This window comes from Myxocyprinus asiaticus, chromosome 50 (genome assembly GCF_019703515.2).
Source record: "Myxocyprinus asiaticus isolate MX2 ecotype Aquarium Trade chromosome 50, UBuf_Myxa_2, whole genome shotgun sequence".
Lineage (NCBI taxonomy): Eukaryota > Metazoa > Chordata > Actinopteri > Cypriniformes > Catostomidae > Myxocyprinus > Myxocyprinus asiaticus.
In genome coordinates, this window is record NC_059393.1 from 21,725,219 (window position 1) to 21,747,408 (window position 22,190).

At 37.5% G+C, this 22,190-nt stretch overlaps 2 protein-coding genes across 3 annotated transcripts in view; one reads left to right on the forward strand and one right to left on the reverse strand.

Annotated features, from left to right (window-relative positions):
- The window catches only part of LOC127439250 (centromere protein P-like), a 211,343-nt gene that overhangs the window by 29,206 nt on the left and 159,947 nt on the right, over positions 1-22,190 (reverse strand). The gene's annotated exons all lie outside the window — the stretch shown is intronic.
- On the forward strand, positions 4,661-15,472 carry LOC127439248 (asporin-like). Its single transcript, XM_051695441.1, has 8 exons — positions 4,661-4,852; positions 6,960-7,236; positions 11,405-11,517; positions 11,943-12,156; positions 12,710-12,820; positions 13,029-13,122; positions 13,881-14,019; positions 14,128-15,472. The coding sequence occupies exons 2-8, from the start codon at positions 7,002-7,004 to the stop codon at positions 14,323-14,325; spliced, it is 1,104 nt and encodes a 367-aa protein (XP_051551401.1). The 5' UTR covers positions 4,661-4,852; positions 6,960-7,001; the 3' UTR covers positions 14,326-15,472.

The following is a 22,190-nucleotide window of genomic DNA, read 5'->3' on the forward strand; positions in this document are numbered from 1 at the left end:
AGTATTTAAAAGTTCAGAGAATGCAATATTCAAAAAATCCAAAATGGCCGACTTCCTGTTGGGCAGACCTAAAATTATGAAAACATTATTATTACTAAAATTATGAAAGCTGTCTGGATTGATGAGAACTATATATGTACCAAGTTTGGTGACTGTAGGTAAAAATGGGGGTGCTACAGAGGCCATCTTTGCCCCCCAGATGCCAAGTGCCAGAGTTAATTTTGATCCCTTCATAAAAAGGTTTGAGCAATGTGGGCAGGTGGGCTTCATTACATTTATCGATGATTGGGAAGGTTAATGTTATTAAAATGAATTGTATTCCAAAATTCAACTACCTGCTACAGTCTCTCCTTGTAGATGTCCCCCTCTCTTATTTCAAGCAATTTGATAGCATAGTAAAGTCCTTCATTTGGAATGTGAAGCATCCCAGATTACATTTCAATAAGTTACACAGGCCGACTGACAAAGGTGGGCTAGGTCTACCCAAGATTTTGTTTTATTATTATGCATTCGGTCTCAGACATTTGGCTCATTGTTCGCTTCCACCTGAGAGAGACCCTCCCTGGTTTTGCATTGAACAGGAAGTTCTTGCCCCTATTTCGCCATTGCAAAGCCTTTCTATTAAAATAATCGGAGAAGTCACACCCTGTTATCTCGCACTCAGTATGGACTAAAGTGTCCAGTGTGTTTAATTCAGACATTTATTTTAATGTTGCCTCAAGCATATGGATGAACCCAAAATTCCCCAGAAAAGACCAGAAAAGTCCCCTTTCTGCTGGTCAGAGTGGACTGTGAGGGGGGTTACTACACTCGGTGACCTATATGAGAGTGGATTGTTGAGATTAGGGATGTGCGCTACGACTAATTTGACTGTTGTTCAAATGAAAGTTTTGTAACTGACCAGTCGACTAACCTTCAGAAAACAGTAAAAAAAAACAAAAGTTTTTATGCGACCCATTTAAAATACATAATCTATTCCAAATCTGATGCTAAATTCCACTAAAAAGGGGCATTTATCTGCGATGTGCTCGCCTTGAATTATGATAATTGTACATTAAATACAGAGTCTAAAACAGTTATTGTCTAGGCTACTTACTCAAAAGTATAAATTTTTCGATGAGTAAAATTAACCCGTCGACATGGTCCGGCGAAAGACAGCACTTGACTCACCTGAGGCGGCTATCCTGCGCTTGAAAAAGCCTGCTCAGCAGAAAAATAACATCCAAGCAAGCACAGATGTAAAGAAGACTCAAATGTGAAAACATCCTTAATGACTTTCAAACATTTGGAAAGCCGATTCCCGCACCACTGAAGTGATTTCATAACTACTTTGCTGAGTTTGCTTGTCTAGAGAGAGGACATTTCCTGCGCGAGCCGCGAGTGAGAGAGGGAAGTAGCACGCGCAGCCTGAGGTGAAATTAAACTCTGTATCTGCTCCAGATATCCTCTTTTTTTAAATAATATTTGTATTATTAATTCTATTTAAAATATGTAACATTAATATGACAGTAATTTAAGTGCAGCCTCTGTAAAAATATAAAGCCAAACGTAAATGTGTAAAAATTATTATCAGTTTAATGGGGGGAAATATTAACCGACTAGTAATTCCAGTGTCGACTAGCAGCATCAGAACCGTTTATTCGAATAGTCTCGCACATCCCTAGTTGAGATCTTTTGAAAATTTGGTTCAACATTTTGGGATTCCCAGATCTCATTTCTATAGGTATTTACAGCTGCGCCACCTGCTCTGTATTGTTTTTTGGTAGTAACATACACCCCCTAAAGCGGCAGATACTCTGGGAGAGGTCATTACTGCTTTTGGAAAAGGTCATGAGGCATCAGTGAGTTACTCCCTGTTAATTCAGAGTCTGGGGGATGGAGCTCTAACTTCTATCAAGAGATTATGGGAGAAAGATTTAAACTTGGTACTGGAGGAGGGAGTGTGGGCTAGGATTCTAAAAAATGTCAAGTCTGTATCTAGAGATGCAAGGGTGTGCCTTATGCAATTCAAGATTTTACATAGATTCTACTGGACCCGCTCTAGATTGTATAGGCTTGGATGTAAAGACACACCCACCTTCTGGCGATGCCAATCAGAGGATGGAGACACAACCCATGTTTTGTTTTTTTTGGGGGGGGAGTGTTAAGATTCAAGCATTTTGGTTGAGGGTTCAGAGTTTTGTATGTGACGTCTTGGGCACTAGGGTTTCGTTCTGCCCCAGACTCTGTATTTTGGGGGATGGGGCAGTCATCAATGTGGGGAATAAACATGCGGAGGATTGGGTCCTATCCAGTGTTATGGTCACCAGACAGGTAATTTTGAGAGGTTGGAAGTCAGCTGGAGCGCCCCCATTTCAGGAGTGGTGCTCGGAGATGGGGAGGGTGGCGGCTTTAGAAGAGGGGTCATATAGAAGACTGGGGAATTTGGATTTGTTTATTGGGAAATGGGGTAGATGCTTGCCGTTCTTGGAGGGTTCTCTGGATGGATCAGTAGAGAGAGGGGGGAGTTATTAATGTGTGTGGATATTGGATATTCACATGTATTTGAGTATACTTGAATTTTCATATATATATATATATATATATATATATATATATATGAAAATTCAAGCATGCCAAGTACCTCAAAAACATGTGAATATCCATAAAAAGGGATAATGACATTTAATGTGTTGCCATGGCAACACTATTTAAGATATCAAGAATCTCTTCAGAATTTTAAATCTGCACTGTCTTGACATTATTAAAAAAAAAAAGTGAACTTCCTGTTGGGCGGAGCATATGACTGTCAGCACGAAAGTTGTCCAGCTTGATGAGATCTATATATGTACAAAGTTTGGTGACTACAGCTCAAAAGGGATGTGCTACAGAGCCCCCCGAACATGCCCATCTTCTAGGTGGCGCTACAGAGCCCCTTCTACACACCCATGTATAAACTTTTGCCAAGCCTAATGGCTGACGACTCTGACATGTGTGCAAAATTTCATGAGTTTCTGAGCATGTTTAGCCCCCGAAACCTTGAAAAAATAAATAAATAAAATTATAATCCTTAGAAGAACAATAGGGCCCCTGCACTTTCAGTGCTTGGGCCCTAATAATCCTTAGAACAATAGGAACTCCGCACCTTCAGTGCTTGGGCTGTAATAATCCTTAGAAGAACAATAGGGCCTCCGCACTTTCAGTGCTTGGGCCCTAATAATAATAATCCTTAGAAGAACAATAGGAACTCTGCACCTTCAGTGCTTGGGCTGTAATAATCCTTAGAAGAACAATAGGGCCTCCGCACTTTCAGTGCTTGAGCTCTAATAATATTTCTAGAAGAACAATAGGGCCTCTGCACTTTCAGTGCTTGGGCCCTAATAATAATAATCCTTAGAAGAACAATAGGGTCTCCACACTTTCAGTGCTCGGGCTCTAATAATAATCCTAGAAGAACAATAGGGCCTCCACACTTTCAGTGCTTGGGCCCTAAAAACGGTTTATTTCTATGTTTTCTTTTTTGGAGGAGATATTGAGGGTTTAAAGAGAAAGAAAAAGATTTCCTATCACTATTTCTCAAACATGTAAGTACATCTACTGTACACATTTCCAGCTTAACTGAACTTGTTCACCCTCACATTTAGCAACTGTAATATCTACACAAACTCAGTGCACCACAAACATTTATTGGTTTGAGGTCGGCTATCATTTTGGAAAGAATGCTAGCCAATGAGTCTTGGGAGAATGAACGGAGAAACCATGAGACAGAGGAACTTCCATCATCTCCAGAGTCCCAGCCAAACCAAGGCATATGTGGCGCCACCAGTACTGCCCTGAGAATGGAGAGGGGTCAAGTTTTGTGCTGCTGTAAGCAAACGGCCACATAAAGCCTGAAAAATGTATTATGCAACAGTACGGTTTTAGATTAGACTTTGGTATTACCAGATTTTGTTTGTGTACATTAAAAAAAAAAAAATTACCCAGCTGTGAATTAAATCTGCAAGATCACTTTACAAGCAGAACATTTGGCAAAATCAAGTTTGGTACTTTTATGAACGCTACCTGTGGTCAATCTACAAGGACACGGAACTGAATTCTATACATCCACTAAAATTCAAATTAACACCATTGGTTAAAAGTCAATGCAAAAAGTTAGTTCTAAGTAAAGCTCTAGAAGCATTTGTATTTTGGTGTCTATGCAATGAAATTCATACATGTGTCAAAAATGTCCAAATACTGTAGAAATTAAAGAATCACTAACGAAGAAAATCTGATGGCAATTTGAGTTTTTCTGAACAATTTCAAACCTTTTGTTTTTATTTGCCAACATCTAATAAAGATGTAATCTGGAAAAGCCATTTTCAATCTTATCACAAGAATTAATCAGTGTTTGATGTAAAAATGGAAGCCTCAAATATACCCCCACAAATTACGTAATATTATGCTTCAGCACACGCCGAAATATTTAGATACATCAAATTTCAAATAAGTAGAGACCACCCACTGGCAATGTAAAGCATGATGAGGATGTATGAGAGTATCCCAGAATGCCCACTGAAAATGTAGCTGTACAAAATTGGCGAGGTTTCAAGTGCTGATGGGAAACATACGTCCGGTAACAATGAGTGTTCAGTGCTAGTTAAACATCCAGCAGAGCTGCATGCCGTTCCTACCCCTTATTCTCAAACTGCTCCTTCAACCAGCAGCATCCTTGTGCTCTCATGCTTTGGCGAGCGTGATCTCAGTCTCCATCATTTTGGCTTTCATGTGTGCTGCATTTCAGGACCTGAGCTTTAACAAGTCCTGACGGCTTTTTTTGAACTCACCCCTGGAGGCTTACTTGAGTTAAACAAGGATTGCACAGATTCGTCAGGTATGTTATCTGCATCAGAATCTACACAAGAGGGAAGTGATTTCAAAACAGTGGCACATCTTAAGTTGAACTACTGAGTCTGTTTTTTAAGTACCCTTAGGGATGTTCTTAGGCAAATTTATATGATGCTGTACACACTACCTCTCTCATATTTATGTCTACAGCTTGATGTGTTTAATAGAAACACATGGACATGCATTGAAAGGAACCTTTGAACAACTATGAGAAGAGCTGATTGAATGAATCGAGAGAGAACTAATCCATTTATAAAAGTGTTTTGGTGCTTAAAAATTCTTTATCAATCAGGATGCTGAGCAACATCTAAGCATCTAACAATGCATCTACTTTACGAAAATCAGATGCAGATAGAGTTCAGGTGTTTTGAAAGGCAAATGTTGCTGTTACAGTAGATAAAACCATTTTTTAATTTTAAAAGGATAATAATTTATTTACCCTCATGTCATTTCAAACCTTAAAACACAAAAGACGATGTTAGGCAGAATGTTAGTCACTTTTCACTTTAATTATATGGACAACATTTCAATGTTTTCATTATTGCTTCTCTTTTGTTCTGCAAAGTCATTTGAATTTGGAATGACATGGGTGAGTGGCTAAATGATAACAGTTTCACAAACTTTCATTTTTGGGTGAACTATCCCCTATTGAAGTTTTAAGGAAAATGAATTCCTATTTTACATATACCAAACTATTTTAAAGAGTCAGGTATTATCAAATTAATTTAAGAGTTATGAATTTGATTATACGAACAACAAATATGAACAAAATTTTTGAGGTTATTCATTCTTAAAACTTTATAGAGCAATCTTGTTTATGGACATATTAGACAGCAGCTAAAGTGAATGTGGCTCAACGATTCTAGATGTTATAATGAAGCTGGTTTATTTTTTACTTCGGTTACAATTACAGAACTCATTATTTTATTTACATTTTTCAACATGGGTTAATATTTGTTCAGCTAGAGAAAAAAAAAGAAAAAAGAACAATGAACAATGAGTACTGAGAGCACCTAATCAAACAACCAAAATATTTGAGCAACTATGAGGGTGATTTTTCACAACCATCTGCATGATCATCTGTCATTCAATAAGATTGTTGCATGTCTCTTTAACCTCAATTCCTATAATACCAATGATACTTTAAAAACATTTTTAGGATTGCATTCATTTCAAGTCATGAACTGAAGTAATTCACATGGTCAAATTAAATGTAGGATAGGCGTAGTTCATCTCAAAATTAAAATTTTAACATGCCAATGTCATTCCAAACCTGTATTTTCTTTCTTCTGTGGAACAAAAAAAGGAGATGATGGCTTGGACATTCAGACTACCCTCTTCCGTACAATGAAAGAAGATGGGGACCAGGACTGTCAAGCTCCAAAAAGGGAAAAAAGCACAATAAATGCACACTAAATGTAGTCCATATAACTGGTGTACTACATGTCTTTTGAAGCCATTTAATAGCTTTGTGTGAGGAATTGAAATTTTTAACAAAAGCCACTGAAAATCTGGATTTGCTGTAGTCGCCTTTTACTTTAATTATAAGGAAAACAGCAGCTTGGACATTCAGCTATATAAAAAAAAAAAACGGTCACCCTTTATATTTGGTGTCTTTAAATGCTATGTACTAACATTAAAATGCATACAATACAATGTATTTACTGTTTAACTACATGTTGTTCTGCAAAATTCTCACAGGATTCACATTAACTGCTACAAGGTTTAGGTACAGGGAGGTTTAGGAGTAGGGTTAGGGGTTAGAGTTTAGGGTTAGGAGTAAGTTTTACAGTGTAACTACAGATGTATTTAAATGTAGGTACTTTAAATGTAAGTACAATGCAACAACACGTATTTACATAATAAGTACATTGTATCAAATGCTAACGACATAGTAGTTAAAGACACCTAATATAAAGTGGGACCAATACATTTTAATTTATGGATGAACTATCCCTTTAACATTTCTCTTTCAATATGTGAAATGTGATTCTAAATGTCAAAATTCAATTAGAAGGCAGACATATTTGTGTGCAACAATGTTTAATTTAACAAAATGCAGATTTAACAATGGTTTGTGTTCATGTTCACAGGGCTAACCTGTCTTGACCAAAGATCCAGACAAAAGCTGCACCATGAAGGCACTTTTACTGCTCACCCTACTGACGCTGTGTCATACGAAACCATACAAGCCAATCAACGTCATGGATTTCATGAAGAATAATGAAATCATGCAACAAGACTTGGGTGATGATGATGATGATGACGATGGTGATGATGACGATTACGCTGAATACGACGATAACTTTGTTTCAGACTGTCCCGAATGGTGCCGGTGCTCAAAGAGAGTTCTGCAGTGCTCAGATCAGGGTACACATTTCCTTTCTTTTATTAAAGTAAAAATTCTACTATAAAAAAAAAAATCCCACGAATCGATCAAGTTGAATTGTGTAAAAGTTTCCAGAGGCATAAAGGTTCAGATGTAGTTCGTTTTTCCGCTTGCTGTTACGTCTTGCGCATGGTCGAGTGCGCTGGCTTTTGAAAATACACTCTTTTGAACGCGAGCCCATACAGACGAATTTGATGCAAAAATGAACTACATCTGAACCTTTACGACTGTTTTGTGATTCTCTTTAGCACTGTCAATGGCAGGCGCATGCAATGAAAAACTGGGCTGTCCGCATGTACTGTGCTGATAACAATATTTGTGTCACACACACTGTGCACAAGATGTAGCAGCAAGCGAAAAACCAAAGTATACTTTGGCCTTTTGACCAATCTTCTATTGGTCGCCAAACAGATAGTCCTGCCCCAAACTTGCACCATTGGTTGATTCAGTGTTGCTGTGTCTGGCTGGTTGGGCCTTCAAACAAAGATGAATGCTTCGATAGCACCACAGTGTTTAAACATTTTTCAGAGAAAACTTACAAATGTCTTACATTTAGTAGTTTCTGCAATCTGCATATTAAGTTTGGATGGGAGAACGTATTCTAACATTGAAAAAAATTACAGCTTATACAACCTTATTGTAAAGTTTTAACAGGCTTTTCAACAATCAACTAGGGTACAGTTGAAGTAAGAAGTTTACATTCACTGGCAGCCAAAAGTTTGGAATAATGTACAGATTTTGCTCTTATTGAAAGAAATTGGTACTTTTATTCACCAAAGTGGCATTCAACTGATCACAATGTATAGTCAGGACATTAATAACGTGAAAAATTACTATTACAATTTGAAAAAACTGTTCAGAACTTCTTAAACTACTTCAAAGAGTTCTCATCAAAAAATCCTCCACGTGCAGCAATGACAGCTTTGCAGATCCTTGACATTCTAGCTGTCAGTTTGTCCAGATACTCAGGTGACATTTCACCCCACACTTCCTGTAGCACTTGCCATAGATGTGACTGTCTTGTCGGGCACTTCTCACGCACCTTACAGTCTAGCTGATCCCACAAAAGCTCAATGGGGTTAAGATCCAGAACATTCTTTTCCAATTATCTGTTGTCCAATGTCTGTGTTTCTTTACCCACTCTAACCTTTTCTTTTTGTTTTTCTGTTTCAAAAGTGGCTTTTACTTTGCAATTCTTCCCATAAGGCCTGCACCCCTGAGTCTTCTCTTTACTGTTGTACATGAAACTGGTGTTGAGTGGGTAGAATTCAATGAAGCTGTCAGCTGAGGACATGTGAGGCGTCTATTTCTCAAACTAGAGACTCTGATGTACTTATCCTCTTGTTTAGTTGTACATCTGGTCTTCCACATCTCTTTCTGTCCTTGTTAGAGACAGTTGTCCTTTGTCTTTGAAGACTGTAGTGTACACCTTTGTATGAAATCTTCAGTTTTTTGGCAATTTCAAGCATTGTATAGCCTTCATTCCTCAAAATGATTGACTGACGAGTTTCTAGAGAAAGCTGTTTCTTTTTTGCCATTTTTGTCCTAATATTGACCTTAAGATATGCCAGTCTATTGCATACTGTGACAACTCAAAAACAAACACAATGTTAAGTTTCATTTAACGAACCAAAGAGCTTTCAACTGTGTTTGATATAATAGCAAGTGATTTTCTAGTACCAAATTAGTAATTTAGCATGATTACTCAAGGATAAGGTGTTGGAGTGATGGCTGCTGTCTAGATTTGATCAAAAATGACTTTTTTCAAATAGTAATGGTGCTGTTTTTTACATCAGTAATGTCCTGACTATACTTTGTGATCAGTTGAATGCCACTTTGGTGAATTAAAGTAACAATTTCCTTCCGAAACAGCAAAATCTGTACATTATTCCAAACTTTTGGCCGCCAGTGTACACCTTAGCCAAATACATTTAAACTCAGTTTTTCACAATTCCAGACATTTAATCGTAGAAAGCATTACCTGTCTTAGGTCAGTTAGGATCACTACTTTATTTTAAGAATGTGAAATGTCAAAATAATAGTAGAGAGAATTATTTATTTCAGCTTTTATTTCTTTCATCACATTCCCAGTGGGTCAGAAGTTTACATACACTTTGTTAGTATTTGGTAGCATTGCCTTTAAATTGTTTAAGTTGGGTCAAACGTTTTGGGTAGCCTTCCACAAGCTTCTCAAAATAAGTTGCTGGAATTTTGCCCAATTCCTCCAGACAGAACTGGTGTAACTGAGTCAGGTTTGTAGGCCTCCTTGCTCGCACACACTTTTTCAGTCTCACAAATTGTCTATCGGATAGAGGTCAGGGCTTTGTGATGGCCACTCCAATACCTTGACTTTGTTGTCCTTAAGCCATTTTGCCACAACTCTGGAGGTATGTCTTCCATTGTCCATATGGAAGACCCATTTGCGACCGAGCTTTAACTTCCTGGCTGATGTCTTTAGATGTTGCTTCAATACATCCACATAATTTTCCTTCCTCATGATGTCATCTATTTTGTGAAGTGCACCAGTCCCTCCAGCAGAAAGCACCCTCCCCAACATGATGCTGCCACCCCCATGCTTCACTGTTGAGATGGTGTTCTTCGGCTTGCAAGCCTCACCCTTTCTCTTATGGCCAAACAGTTAAATTTTTGCTTCATTAGACCAGAGGACATTTCTCCAGAAAGTAAGATCTTTGTCCCCATGTGCACTTGCAAACTGTAGTCTAGCTTTTTATGGTGGTTTTGGAGCAGTGGCTTCTTCCTTGCTGAGCAACCTTTCAGGTTATGTAGATATAGGACTCATTTTACTGTGGATATAGATACTTGTCTACCTGTTTCCTCCAGCATCTTCACAAGGTCCTTTGCTGTTGTTCTGGGATTGATTTGCACTTTTCACACCAAACTACGTTCATCTCTAAGAGACAGAATGCGTCTCCTTCCTGAGCGATATGATGGCTGCGTGGTCCCATGGTGTTTATACTTGCGTACTATTGTTTGTACAGATGAATGTGGTACCTTCAGGCATTTGGAAATTGCTCCCAAGGATGAACCAGACTCGTGGAGGTCCACAATTTCTTTTCTGAGGTCTTGACTGATTTCTTTTCATTTTCCCATGACATCAAGCAAAGAGGCACTTTGAAGGTAGGCCTTAAAATACATCCACAGGTACACCTCCAATTCAGTACACCTCCTATCAAAAGCTAATTGTCGAAAGGCTTGACATCATTTTCTGGAATTTTCCAAGCTGCTTAAAGGCACAGTTAACTCAGTGTATATAAACTTCTGACCCACTGGAATTGTGATATAGTCAATTAAAAGTGAAACAATCTGTCTATAAACAACTGTTGGAAAAATTACTCGTGGCACGCACAAAGTAGATGTCCTAAACGACTTGCCAAAACTATAGTTTGCTAATATGAAATCTGTGGAATTGTTAGAAAATGAGTTTTAATGACTTCAACCTAAGTGTATGTAAACTTCTGACTTCAACTGTATATTCAACATTTTAATAGAAGCCAGGTTCTGCTAGGTTAGGTTGTGTTGCTTGTCACTAAGAGAATTTGTTTTGCATCGTTTTTAATATGGATTACACTGCCGTTCAAAAGTTTGGAGTCACTTGACTGAAATGTTTCTCATGATCTTAAAAACCTTTGATTTGAAGGCGTATGCTTCAATGTTTGAAATTAGTTTTGTAGACAAAAATATAATTGTGCCAACATATTTATTTCATTACAAAACTAAAACTTAATAAAAAAGAAAAAACGTTTTTGAAATGGATGACTTGGACCGAATAATAAAGAAAAGCAGCCAATAAGTGCCCAGTATTGATGGGAACTCCTTCAATACTGTTTAAAATCATCCCAGGGTGATACTTCAAGAAGCTGGTTGAGAAAATGTCAAGAGTATGTTTCTGCAAATTCTATGCAAAGGGTGGCTACTTTGAAGATGCTAAAATATAACATAGTTTTGATTTATTTTGGAATTTTTTTAGTCAACACAATTCCTAAAGTTCCATTTCTGTTCTTCCATAGTTTTGATGACTTTACTATTATCCTAAAATGTGAAAAATAATAATAATAATGAATGAGTAAGTGACCCCAAACTTTTGACTGGTAGTGTATGTCATTAAATGCATGATCGCTGTCTTTACAGGTCTGACCAAAGTGCCAAAGGACATTCCAGCAAACACGGTGCTCATCGATCTCCAAAACAATGACATAACCGAAATCAAGGAAGATGATTTCAAGGGCTTGGTTAATCTCTATGTGAGCTACAAACATCCCATCGAATGCTACTTCTAAGGCATTTTTAGAGTTGCAGTATATTTGGGTTTAAACAAGGATATCTGGAGACATGCAGAATTGGTGTGGTAGAGGGATTATGTGGAATTCAGGACTCATATTTGGGTGTTACTGATATTTGCATCTACTGTGGACTGTCTCATATTTGTGGTAAATATTTGCTCATGATTAGTGGTAAAATGGTTACATTTTCTTGTTGAGCAGACAGGCTGCAAGCAGATGAGCACAAAGAGTAAAAGAAAATAAAAATATTCAGAATCGAGTATCAATTCCTATTCCAATACATATGCTGCTTTTTAAGAACATCATAAACAATAATAATGGCTTTCTTTAGTCAAATGGGGCTTTATAGTGTTACTTTTATCTGTTACTTTTCTCTTTTTTTGCAGGCCCTGTTTCTGCTCAATAACCAAATATCGAAAGTTCATCCAAAGGCCTTTCGCAACATGGACAAACTCAAGATTCTCCACCTATCATACAATGAGCTGACACAAATCCCTGACAACCTTCCCAAGGGCATTCAATCATTGAGACTGCATGACAACAAGATCAGCAGAATCCCAAAAGGAGCATTTAAAGGAATGCAAGACCTAAATGTTTTAGGTAGGTCTCAAAATTATCTTAAATGAACTTGGTCAGAGCCAAGATATAAAATAGTCTCAGTTTTCTCTGAATCTGAGAAAAGTTGAGACAAATCCACCTGTCCCAGGAGAGATCATAGTCTGGGAGACCAGATTTCGGTCAACTTTGATTAAATGTGTTGCTACTGCATTTTGCAGCGCAGTATTCACCCAACAGAGCTACATGCTACTGGGTAATTTACAGATAAAGAACAATCTGCCCCCTAGTGTCTACATAAAGATCTACATTTACTAACCCTAAACCCAATGCATTTGGCAGAAACACATGAGAATTATCTGAAAATAATTGTAGTGTGGTATAGTGGTTAAAGCTTAGGTTAAAGCTAGTGTAAACAAAATGTTGCTGGTTCAATCCCCACAAGGAGTGATCCATGAGCCATCACCATTGTGTTCTTGAGCAACAGGGGATTGTTCGTTTAATAGGAGTCCTGTAATTACTGTAGCTTTGGATAAAGGTGTCTTCTAAATGACTAGTTACTTGGAATTACAAAAAATTCCCTTTTTGCTGTCTCTAGAGCTGAGTGCAAATCCAATTGCAAACAGCGGGATTGAGCCAGGGGCTTTTGATGACATGGCAACTCTCTACTTGAGGATAGCTGAATCAAAGCTTACAGCTGTGCCTAAAGGTAAGTGTTAACATGAGATCTCATTCCCACATCTGGAAGAAACCCTTGAAGATGTGGGTCTCGTAAGACAAAGTGCTTACAAATTTGTTGGTGTATTGAAGCTCAAACAAGGACCCATTTGCAAAACTAAGCACTCAAGTGAGTGACGAATGGGTATAGCAAGTGGCTTGCAAATCACCACATTTAATTTCCACATTTAATCCCACAGATCTCCCATCTTCCCTCACCGAACTTCACTTGGACTATAACAAGATTGGCAAATTAGAAGCAGAGGATTTTTTGCGATTAAGAAGTCTACAAAGGTAAAGATGTGACATTGCGAGTCATAGAATGGAATCACACAAGAAAGAGAAAACCTACGGTGGGAGTTTATGTTAAAAATATTTTCCCCTATCCCGGCTTAATGTGCATAGACATTTGTTGGTTGACTTCCTTAAGAATTGTACATTCGGAGCATCCTGACCAGACAGACACATCAACTTTGGCTCAACCAATAGCATGCATTTGGGATGGGATAACCTATTGTCTAACCAATGGGGCAGTCATTAGTGATTACTTTTACTATTGCTCTGACCTTCCTTTAGGGATTTTACAAAATCACTAACCCAATTCTTCTTCTTCTGCAAAACTTTGCTACATTCCTCGTCCCAAACCGTTTATCACACACCCATAAATGAGGGGTCAAAACGACCACATAAAGAGGGGAGGTGTGCTATTACATTTACTAGCCATCAGGTGTACAATGTTCGCATGGCAGGCAAAATAATTCCATAGACATAAAATTGAAAAGCAGAGGGCTCATATCTCCAGAACAGAAAAACGTAGAGACATGGGGGTGGCCTCTTTTCACTTCGGGAATACAACCACCCAGCCCTTGAGGGCCTCAGCTATATCTCGGCACCAGAATATGGGGATGGCAGCGAGTTTTGCCATGGCAAACACCACTCAAAATATTCTTCAGAAAACATACCCATCAAGATATTTTTGTAATTATGTTTGGTGCCTTTGGAAGTGCAGGAATTACAAACATCAGATTTAACTTAAGATGCATCTTTTACAGGTTGTGGCTCGATTTCAATCAAATAAAGTATGTGGAGAATGGAACTTTCACTGGCACTCCCAAAATCAGAGAAATTCATTTGGACAACAATAAACTGAAAAAAGTTCCTCCAGGCTTGAACACCCTGAAATATTTGCAGGTAAAGAAAACCACAACTATCTAACGATTTACCCACAGATATGCAGGCAACAGAAACACAAACTAGTCATATGTAAAGACTTCTGATCAACTCCATTTCCTCCGTTAGGTGATGTATCTACATGCCAACAGCATCAGTTATGTTGGAGTAAATGACTTTTGCCCATCGAGAGCCCGGGCAAAGAAGACTCTCTTCACTAGGATCAGTTTATTTGCCAACCCGGTGAAATACTGGGAGATTCAACCGCCAACTTTCCGGTGCATATCCAGCCGCAATGCAGTGCAACTGGGCAATCAGAGAAAGTGAGCTGAGTGCTTCTTACCAACGCAAACCATCTTTCCACTGGAGGGCAGTATTTTTAAGAAATATTAAGCTGGTCAGACACTTTATCCTAATGCAATACAATATTCTTTCATGCCATCACGGTGCTGTACGGAACCTAATTTAACCCTTAATCGAAAGCATCATATCTGCAGATACTTGAATTTGGTGAGGATTTTGATGACATTACAGGACACCTATTTGGACATTCTGCCAGGATATCAAGTACGAGTGAATTGGGCTTGTTTTGAAATCAACAACACTGTATGCAATAAAAAAATTGGTTTTCATAGTTATTGTTTACATGGAATTCCTGGGTTATAGTCCCCTGGGTGAAAAATCTAATCACTTATTTTTAGATTTTCCCAATGTATTGAAGGTTTATAAATGCTTGCTTGCTTAAACAAACAACAATCAAGAATGAAAGAAAAAGAAATAAAATTTACCAGTTTGTTCATTATTTTTGAGAAACTAAGAATTAAATACTTTTGTATTTTAGAAAATGGGCATTATTCATTGGTACTTTTTAACTATTTTAGTGATTTTTCTAAGGAATCTAAAGTCTAACAGAAAATGTCATACAACAAAATTCTAAAATTAATTTTCAATATTGCATGCTAACTGTTGTGTAACTTTTTATTTATGGTATAGTTTTCTCTTGAATATTATATGGACAGACATTCTGTCAGATCTGACCACCTGGTTGTTTGCAGTTTACAAAACAGCTTCCCTGTTTTGCAGAACTTACTGTAATTGCAACAAAAGCTTGTTAACCAGCAGTGCTGTCACGTGTATCCAATTCAGATGTTACCAACAGCTTCTTTAGAAAAATAAATAAAAATCATGTTTTGTGGTCAGTAAATCTTGCAAGCCTCAGAACGTTTAAGAATGTGCACATTTGTCCAGCATTAAGACAAAACACCAGCAGATGGAGACTTCAGTGTAGGATTTGACTTGTTCTTCAGGACAGGTGAAAACCCAACTGGATAATTCAATATAACCGAACCTCTGAACCTCCAGAAAGATGAAAAGACATTGGGTTTAATATACCCAGATGATAGTGATGTTTTGTTGAAATCAGGTTAACTGTATATTCATTATGTTATTGTATGTTTTTTTAATAAATGTGAACTTACAGTCCAAATAACTGTGGTTCTAATTCATATTCTAACACAATGAAGACACTCTCCAAAAAATTCCTCTAATGAATTTTTAATATTTCTCAAATCATCACAAATTTTGTGAAAAAACTGTTAAAGCTGAAGTGTGTAATTTTATTTGATGTTAAAATACTTTTTCCAATCGTGGCTTAAAATTCAGAAGCATCTACAGGTACGCCATTTGTAGGTTGATTTCATTGAAAAGTGTAAAAACTGGCTTTGTGCCGCTTTGTGGCTTTAAAAACATTTGTTTGAGCATCCCGACCAGCCTAAACCAGCATCGTTGGCTCAACCAATGATGTTAGAATAATGGGGAATAGGGAATGTTCCGAAAACCTGTTTGAAAACAATTTATTATTTCCAATTTTGATGCTAGTGGTACAGAAATTACACATTTCAGCTTTAAGGTCGGGGAACAGAGGGGTGGAGGGAAGAGTGAAAGAGAGAGACTCTGCTCAGGAAACATATGGAACAAATCTTCAGGTTGGCCTGATCTGCTGCTGCCACGTCTCTCATACCGGTGTCTCCAAAAAAACTAACAACAGATTTGGATCATTTAGGGTCTCTGAGCCCCAGAAAACACCTGAGGGAGATGGACAGATAGATCTCAGTGTTGCTTCAAAGTAAACCCTTTCATCGGAACCATACACCATATTTTCATACTTATGTGATGACTCAACCATTATTAAAGCTATTGTTCAACCAAAAATTTGAATTCTGTTATTTACTCATCCTCATGCCATTCCAAACCGATAATTAGATATTAACAACTGAAATGACAGCCTGTTCCTCTCACAAAGCTTTTGTAATGATAAAAATGTTGAAAAAACTTGAAATGTTGAAGACTTGGAATATAGCACTCAAGTCACATGGAAAACTGTTAAGATATGGTGTTTTTGTGTCCATTTTGTAGGTTGAAAGCTCCCAAAGGGTAAACAGTACATTCAAGAAAGAAAAGCATACAAATTTGGACTGACATGAGGTACTCCCTTAAACAAAAACAAAAAAATAATAAAAAAAAAACAGACAAGACTTGAAAATTTAAGTCACTGTCTGAGTCTTGAGACCACCACTTTCCATAAAGTCTCTAAAAGACTGTGTACTCAGGCATAGAAGTGGATTCATTTGGATTTGGGTCCATCAAATGCCCCTAAACACACAAAAATCTCAAAAGTCTTGGCACTTATGCATGATATATGGTATAATTTTACACTTTTCTTTTTTATTTATTTTTTGGTCATTCACCAGATATTATTTTACTTTACTGGAAATAAAAGCCATTCTCACAATTTCAAAACCACGTCAGACCAACAAAACAGGAATGAACCAAGTCACTTATCCAAATGATTCTTCTTAAGTTATCTCTGCTTTCACACTACAGTGGGTTTGAATCCATGCATAGTGCCCAATGTAAAATAACGATATATCCCTTCCGTTGGTTTAAACTTATTTGGTATGTAAATATTTTGACAATGTAGGAAAGACATTTGTTCAAGCACAGAGTAACATGGACAATATTCTGATAGGGGTAATGTAGCACAGTGGTTAAAGCTCAGGACTGGTAATCGGAAGGTTGTTGGTTTGAACCCCACAAGGAGTTATTTATCCAGTAATAAGTCTACAGTAAAGGATGCCTAAAAATCCACAGAAATGTGCGGAAGGGATTTAAACATTGTAAAATCTATTAAAAGGGGCTGAAAGTACCACAATCTTATTGGTAGTTAAAAGCATCATGAAATCAGCCAAATATTTAATAAACAAACATGCAAGGGGGTCTGGGTAGCTCAGCGAGTATTGATGCTGACTACCACCCCTGGAGTCACAAGTTCGAATCCAGGGTGTGCTGAGTGACTCCAGCCAGGTCTCCTAAAGTAACCAAATTGGCCCAGTTGCTAGGGAGGGTAGAGTCACATAGGGTAACCTATTCGTGGTCGCGATTAGTGGTTCTCGCTCTCAATGGGGCACGTGGTAAGTTGTGCGTGGATCGCAAAGAGTAGCATGAGCCTCCACACACTGGGAGTGTCATGCACAACGAGCCACGTGATAAGATGCGCGGATTGACTGTCTCAGAAGCGGAGGCAACTGAGACTTGTCCTCCGCCACCTGGATTGAGGTGAGTAACAACGCCACCACGAGGAACTACTAAGTAGTGGGAATTGGGCATTCCAAATTGTGGAGAAAAATTTACAAATAAAATAAACAAACATGCAAGGGATGGGGAATGCATAGAACTTTATGAATGACAGATGTGGCAAATTTGCAGAAATCTGAAGACGCCGATTCCATCTAGGCCTGACAATAAGTCAGAATTGTCCCAGTCTAAAGATTTTCAAAGACCAAAATTTGTTGTATGGTTGCCCAAGACAATAAAGCTTTTGTTTTGTTCAGTCCACCCCCCACAGAAATGTTGCAAAAGAAGCTCTAGGGATCGCAATCCAGACAGTTACTTTTTTTCAAGCCGCAGTAGCATTTACGCTGCAGAGACTTCTCGGTGTCTGCCATATGGGCAACAGCAAAAACAAATCTTCCAGCTGACAGAATGAGTGCTGAAGGGTCTGTCTGGCCAACTATGAAAAAAAAGAAAGTCTGTAGACAAGTCATGAGAGACTTTCTGTGGTTTAACTCTGATACAGTACAAGCGCTGGAAAAAGTGGTCATGTTGCAGAAGGCCTCCATAAAGTGAGCTAGAAATGTCTAAATCAATTAAATTGAACCTACTTAATTATCAGCTACGAGTTTTGTGTGAGTTTTGCCAACTGTCTTTCCCTTCTCATTGTTCATCCATTAAATATTTGGAAGAACAACAGAAAAAAGCATGCTTTCAATTATTACAAAATATGTATTTGCTTCTAAAGTTTGAATATTAAACTTGAAATCTTCTTGTGTCACATTTGCTGCATTGGATATTGCAGCCACGGATGTAAACACATCAGAAATGGACCAAATAGTGCAACACCTGTTGTGAGTCTGGCCTTAAATTCAAATTTTAAGAGTCAAATTTTACTGTCCACATGCAATAATGTCGACTGGATACTCTGCAGTTACTCTGTCTGTAAACTTCAGTCTCACCTCGACTCAACAAAAGAGGACAAGAAGAATTAGATGAGACCACAAGACTTGACTTGAGGTGACCGAACACATGCAACCCAACGAGAGTCATTTCCACGGCAAAGCAGCAGATCTCAATCTCTCCCAAAACCTCTATGGCTGCTGTGGGCAATACCACAGAGATAATCATTCATGCTCTTCCCAGGAGAAAACAATTCCCAGCTGTGTGCAACATCATTCAAGCTGAAGGGTCTCCTGCTGCTGCGGAGGCTGGGTTTCCTCTTGGGCGCTTGGCCTCCCACAGAAAGAATAAATCACCCCACAGGTATGATATCATGATTTTTAAGATATCACAATATGTACGGCTCAGCAAGGAAATCCAGGGAGTTATTTTACATTGATTTGTGAGGAGTCAAATTGATATATTATGTCTGCAAAGGAAGGGCATGATTTGGCTTGTGAGCATGAAAATAAAACAGGTGCATTCATACTATCTCTTAAATGTTAGTGCACCAAAGTCCCAAGATCTACTGATAATGACAATGTAAAGTTGGCTAATTTCTCTTTTTTATACATATGGAATTATACAAAGAAAAATATACTTCAGATTTTTGGGATGTTACCATTAGTGTTGAGTTTTTGTATCTAACAAGACTAGACAAACGTAGAGACGTTTATTTCTCCTATTCACATGGCCAATTAAATATGTGAATAGGTGGAGATTAAGTCAGTGATCGGAGGAGATTTGTGGTTTCCAACTTTGAGATTGATTATTGTGATTTGATAACTAATAAAATTAATAGAATAAGTGATTATTTAAAATAATATATCAGGTTCAGTACAAGTTCAGCCACAAATATTATTATGATTCATCCCTTCATTTCTTTAAAAAAAGCAAAAAAATGAGTTACAGTAAGAAACTTACAATGGAAGTAAATTGGGCCAATCTGTAAACGTTAAAATACTCACTGTTTCTAATGTATAGCCACAAGACATAAACAATATGTTTTAAAAAAATCACTTACTAACCTTTTCTGTGTAAATTTAAATCCAATTTTACAACTTTGTTGCCATGAAGACATAATGCTGTTAACCCTAAAACGACTGTAAACAATGATTTAAACAATTTTACAGCTCAAATAATACACAAGCTTTAACAGAAGAATTAAATGTTAATTCTTTTATAAAACTGCCTGGTGGTCTATACAATGCAAGTGAATGGAGACTAGAATTCAGAAGGTCCAAAAAGGACATAAAGACACCATAAAAGTTATCCATAAGACTCCAGTGGTTAAATCAATATCTTCAGAAGTGATATCACAGGTGTTAGTGTAAAACAGATCAATATTTAAGTCTTTTTTTTTTTTACTATAAATCTTGACCTTTGACCAGCCCCAACCAGTAGATGGCTGAATGTGAAAATGAAAGTGTAAATTTACAATAAAAAAGGACTTAAATATTGAACCCACTTGTATTGAACCCTGATCTGTTTCTCACCCACACCTATTATCTTGCATCGGAATATATGGATTTAAGCACTGGAGTCTTAAGGATTACTTTTATGCTGCCTTTATGTCCTTTTTGGACCTTCTGAGTTCTGGTCACCATTCACTTGCATTGTGAGGACCTACAGAACTGAGATATTCTTCTAAAAATCTTCACTTGTGTTCTGCTGAAGAAAGTCACACATCTGGGATGGCATGAGGGTGAGTAAATGAGAGAATTTTCATTTTTGGGTGAACTATCCCTTTAAACCCTCCACAAATTGGCCCTGTTGACTTCAATTGTAAGTGACTCACTGTAAGTCACTTGCTTTTGTTTTTAAAGAAAAGGAGGGATGAGTCAAATTTTTTGTAGTTGTAGTTATCAACATTATGCCATAAATGCTGTTGATTGAGTTTAACTTGTATTGAACCCGGAATATTCCTTCAATTGAGCAACATACAATTATGTTTAAGTTCTGCAGAAGACATGAAGATTAACAAAAGTGAAAAATATACATATTCCCAATTTCCAACCTCTGTATGTTCTGAAACAGTTGTAAACAGTAGGATCGCTCTATTCACGTGCTCTGCCAGTATTATGACCTATAACCATAATTGTGACCAGAAATTTGTTTTCATAAAGTGAAGGAAAATATTACATCTAATATACATAACAACCGAAGTTGACAAAGTGCTTTAGCATTCCAATAACCTTGTCCCAGTTTTCAAAATACAATTCTTTTTTGTCTGTTCCACACAGTTAAAAGGGAAAGGAACACTAAACTATGGTGCCTCCAAAGACTTGGACAACAATGTTCTGTGGAGCTCAGGTATTTTCTCAAGACTATCAAGATTGCAAGACAACTCTTTGCACAAAGTTCCTCAACTTCCTGTACCTCAACAATCTGATTATGATGCCCAAGTGATGTATACTAACGATTGTGCAACAGAATGTTTTTGCCCCTCATCCTACCCCTTTGCCATGAACTACGGCCACCACAAGCTCAAGGCGATTCCCAAACATTCCACACTTGTACATACAGCATAATGGCATTGAAGCAATAACTGCTAAGCCTTTTGTTAATGCCACATCCCTGAGGAAGATCAACCTTAGCTACAACAAGCTCCAATCATCTAAAGAAAAAGACGTCTTCAATACACTCAAATAACTTTTTCAGCTTCACCTTGAGCACAATAATATTGAAAGACCCATTGCCTAAGCTGAAAACTCTTCAAAGACCTCATTTGGTCTTCAATAAATGTTCAAAATTATAAACTGATGCTACACAAAACTTACAGTGCTGGATTTGTGTAGCAACAGACTAACAGACGCAGGCAATAAAGGAAAGAAATATGGCACGAGGAGCCTCACGAAAATCAACATGTGCAACAAAAAGCTTAGGCCCATGCCAGCAGATCTTCCGGAATCGATCCTGCAGATAACACTGGAAAACAACTTCTCTAAGAAGACTCCAAATCTCTTGTCCTTTTGCATGTCATCCAATAAACTCGAATCAGTTCCATACAATGGGTTTAACCTGTCAAGACTGATGAGGCTCCATTTGGGCCATAACAAACTTTCTAAACAATTTTTTCGTTCCTAGGACTCTGGAACATCTGTAGCTCAAACACAATGACTTTAATGGTAGGTTCAAACCTGGAGACAATCAAAATCAATACAGCTGTTCATTTGTAGTCCTAAAATGAAAAATTCAGAGCGATGGGTTCCTTCTGGTAAAAAAATACATTGGGTTTTGATGAATCAATGTGTTTACCCTGTATTGGGCTGGGTAAAAATATCGATTTTTCAGATTAATTGCAATTTTCATTTGAACAATCCCGATATCGATTCTTAAAATACCAAGATTGATCTTTTACTTTTACTTTAAAGTTGAGCTAACTTTTGGCTGTGTTAATTATGATATCTGCTAAATAAATAGCAATTGAACAGCATAGTTTGGGCCCTGTTGTTAATTTTTTTTTAATTATCCTAATATTTGGTAATGTACCGAGTTAGAAGGTTTTCTGTTTAATTTACAGCATAAGCTGAGAATTTTTTCAAATGTAAGCAAAATGGACATTATAACTTAAACATACATAAATCAAAATTGAAACCCATCCTATAAGAATTAGGGCCGTCAATCGACCAAATTTATTA

Bases quoted from the DNA above. Each gene is read 5' to 3' on its own strand.
- LOC127439248 (XM_051695441.1), top strand. From the start codon at position 7,002: ATGAAGGCACTTTTACTGCTCACCCTACTGACGCTGTGTCATACGAAA. The intron at 12,157-12,709 runs GTAGGTCTCAAA...TGCTGTCTCTAG, and splicing joins GCAAGACCTAAATGTTTTAG to AGCTGAGTGCAAATCCAATT. The intron at 14,020-14,127 runs GTAAAGAAAACC...TTCCTCCGTTAG, and splicing joins ACACCCTGAAATATTTGCAG to GTGATGTATCTACATGCCAA.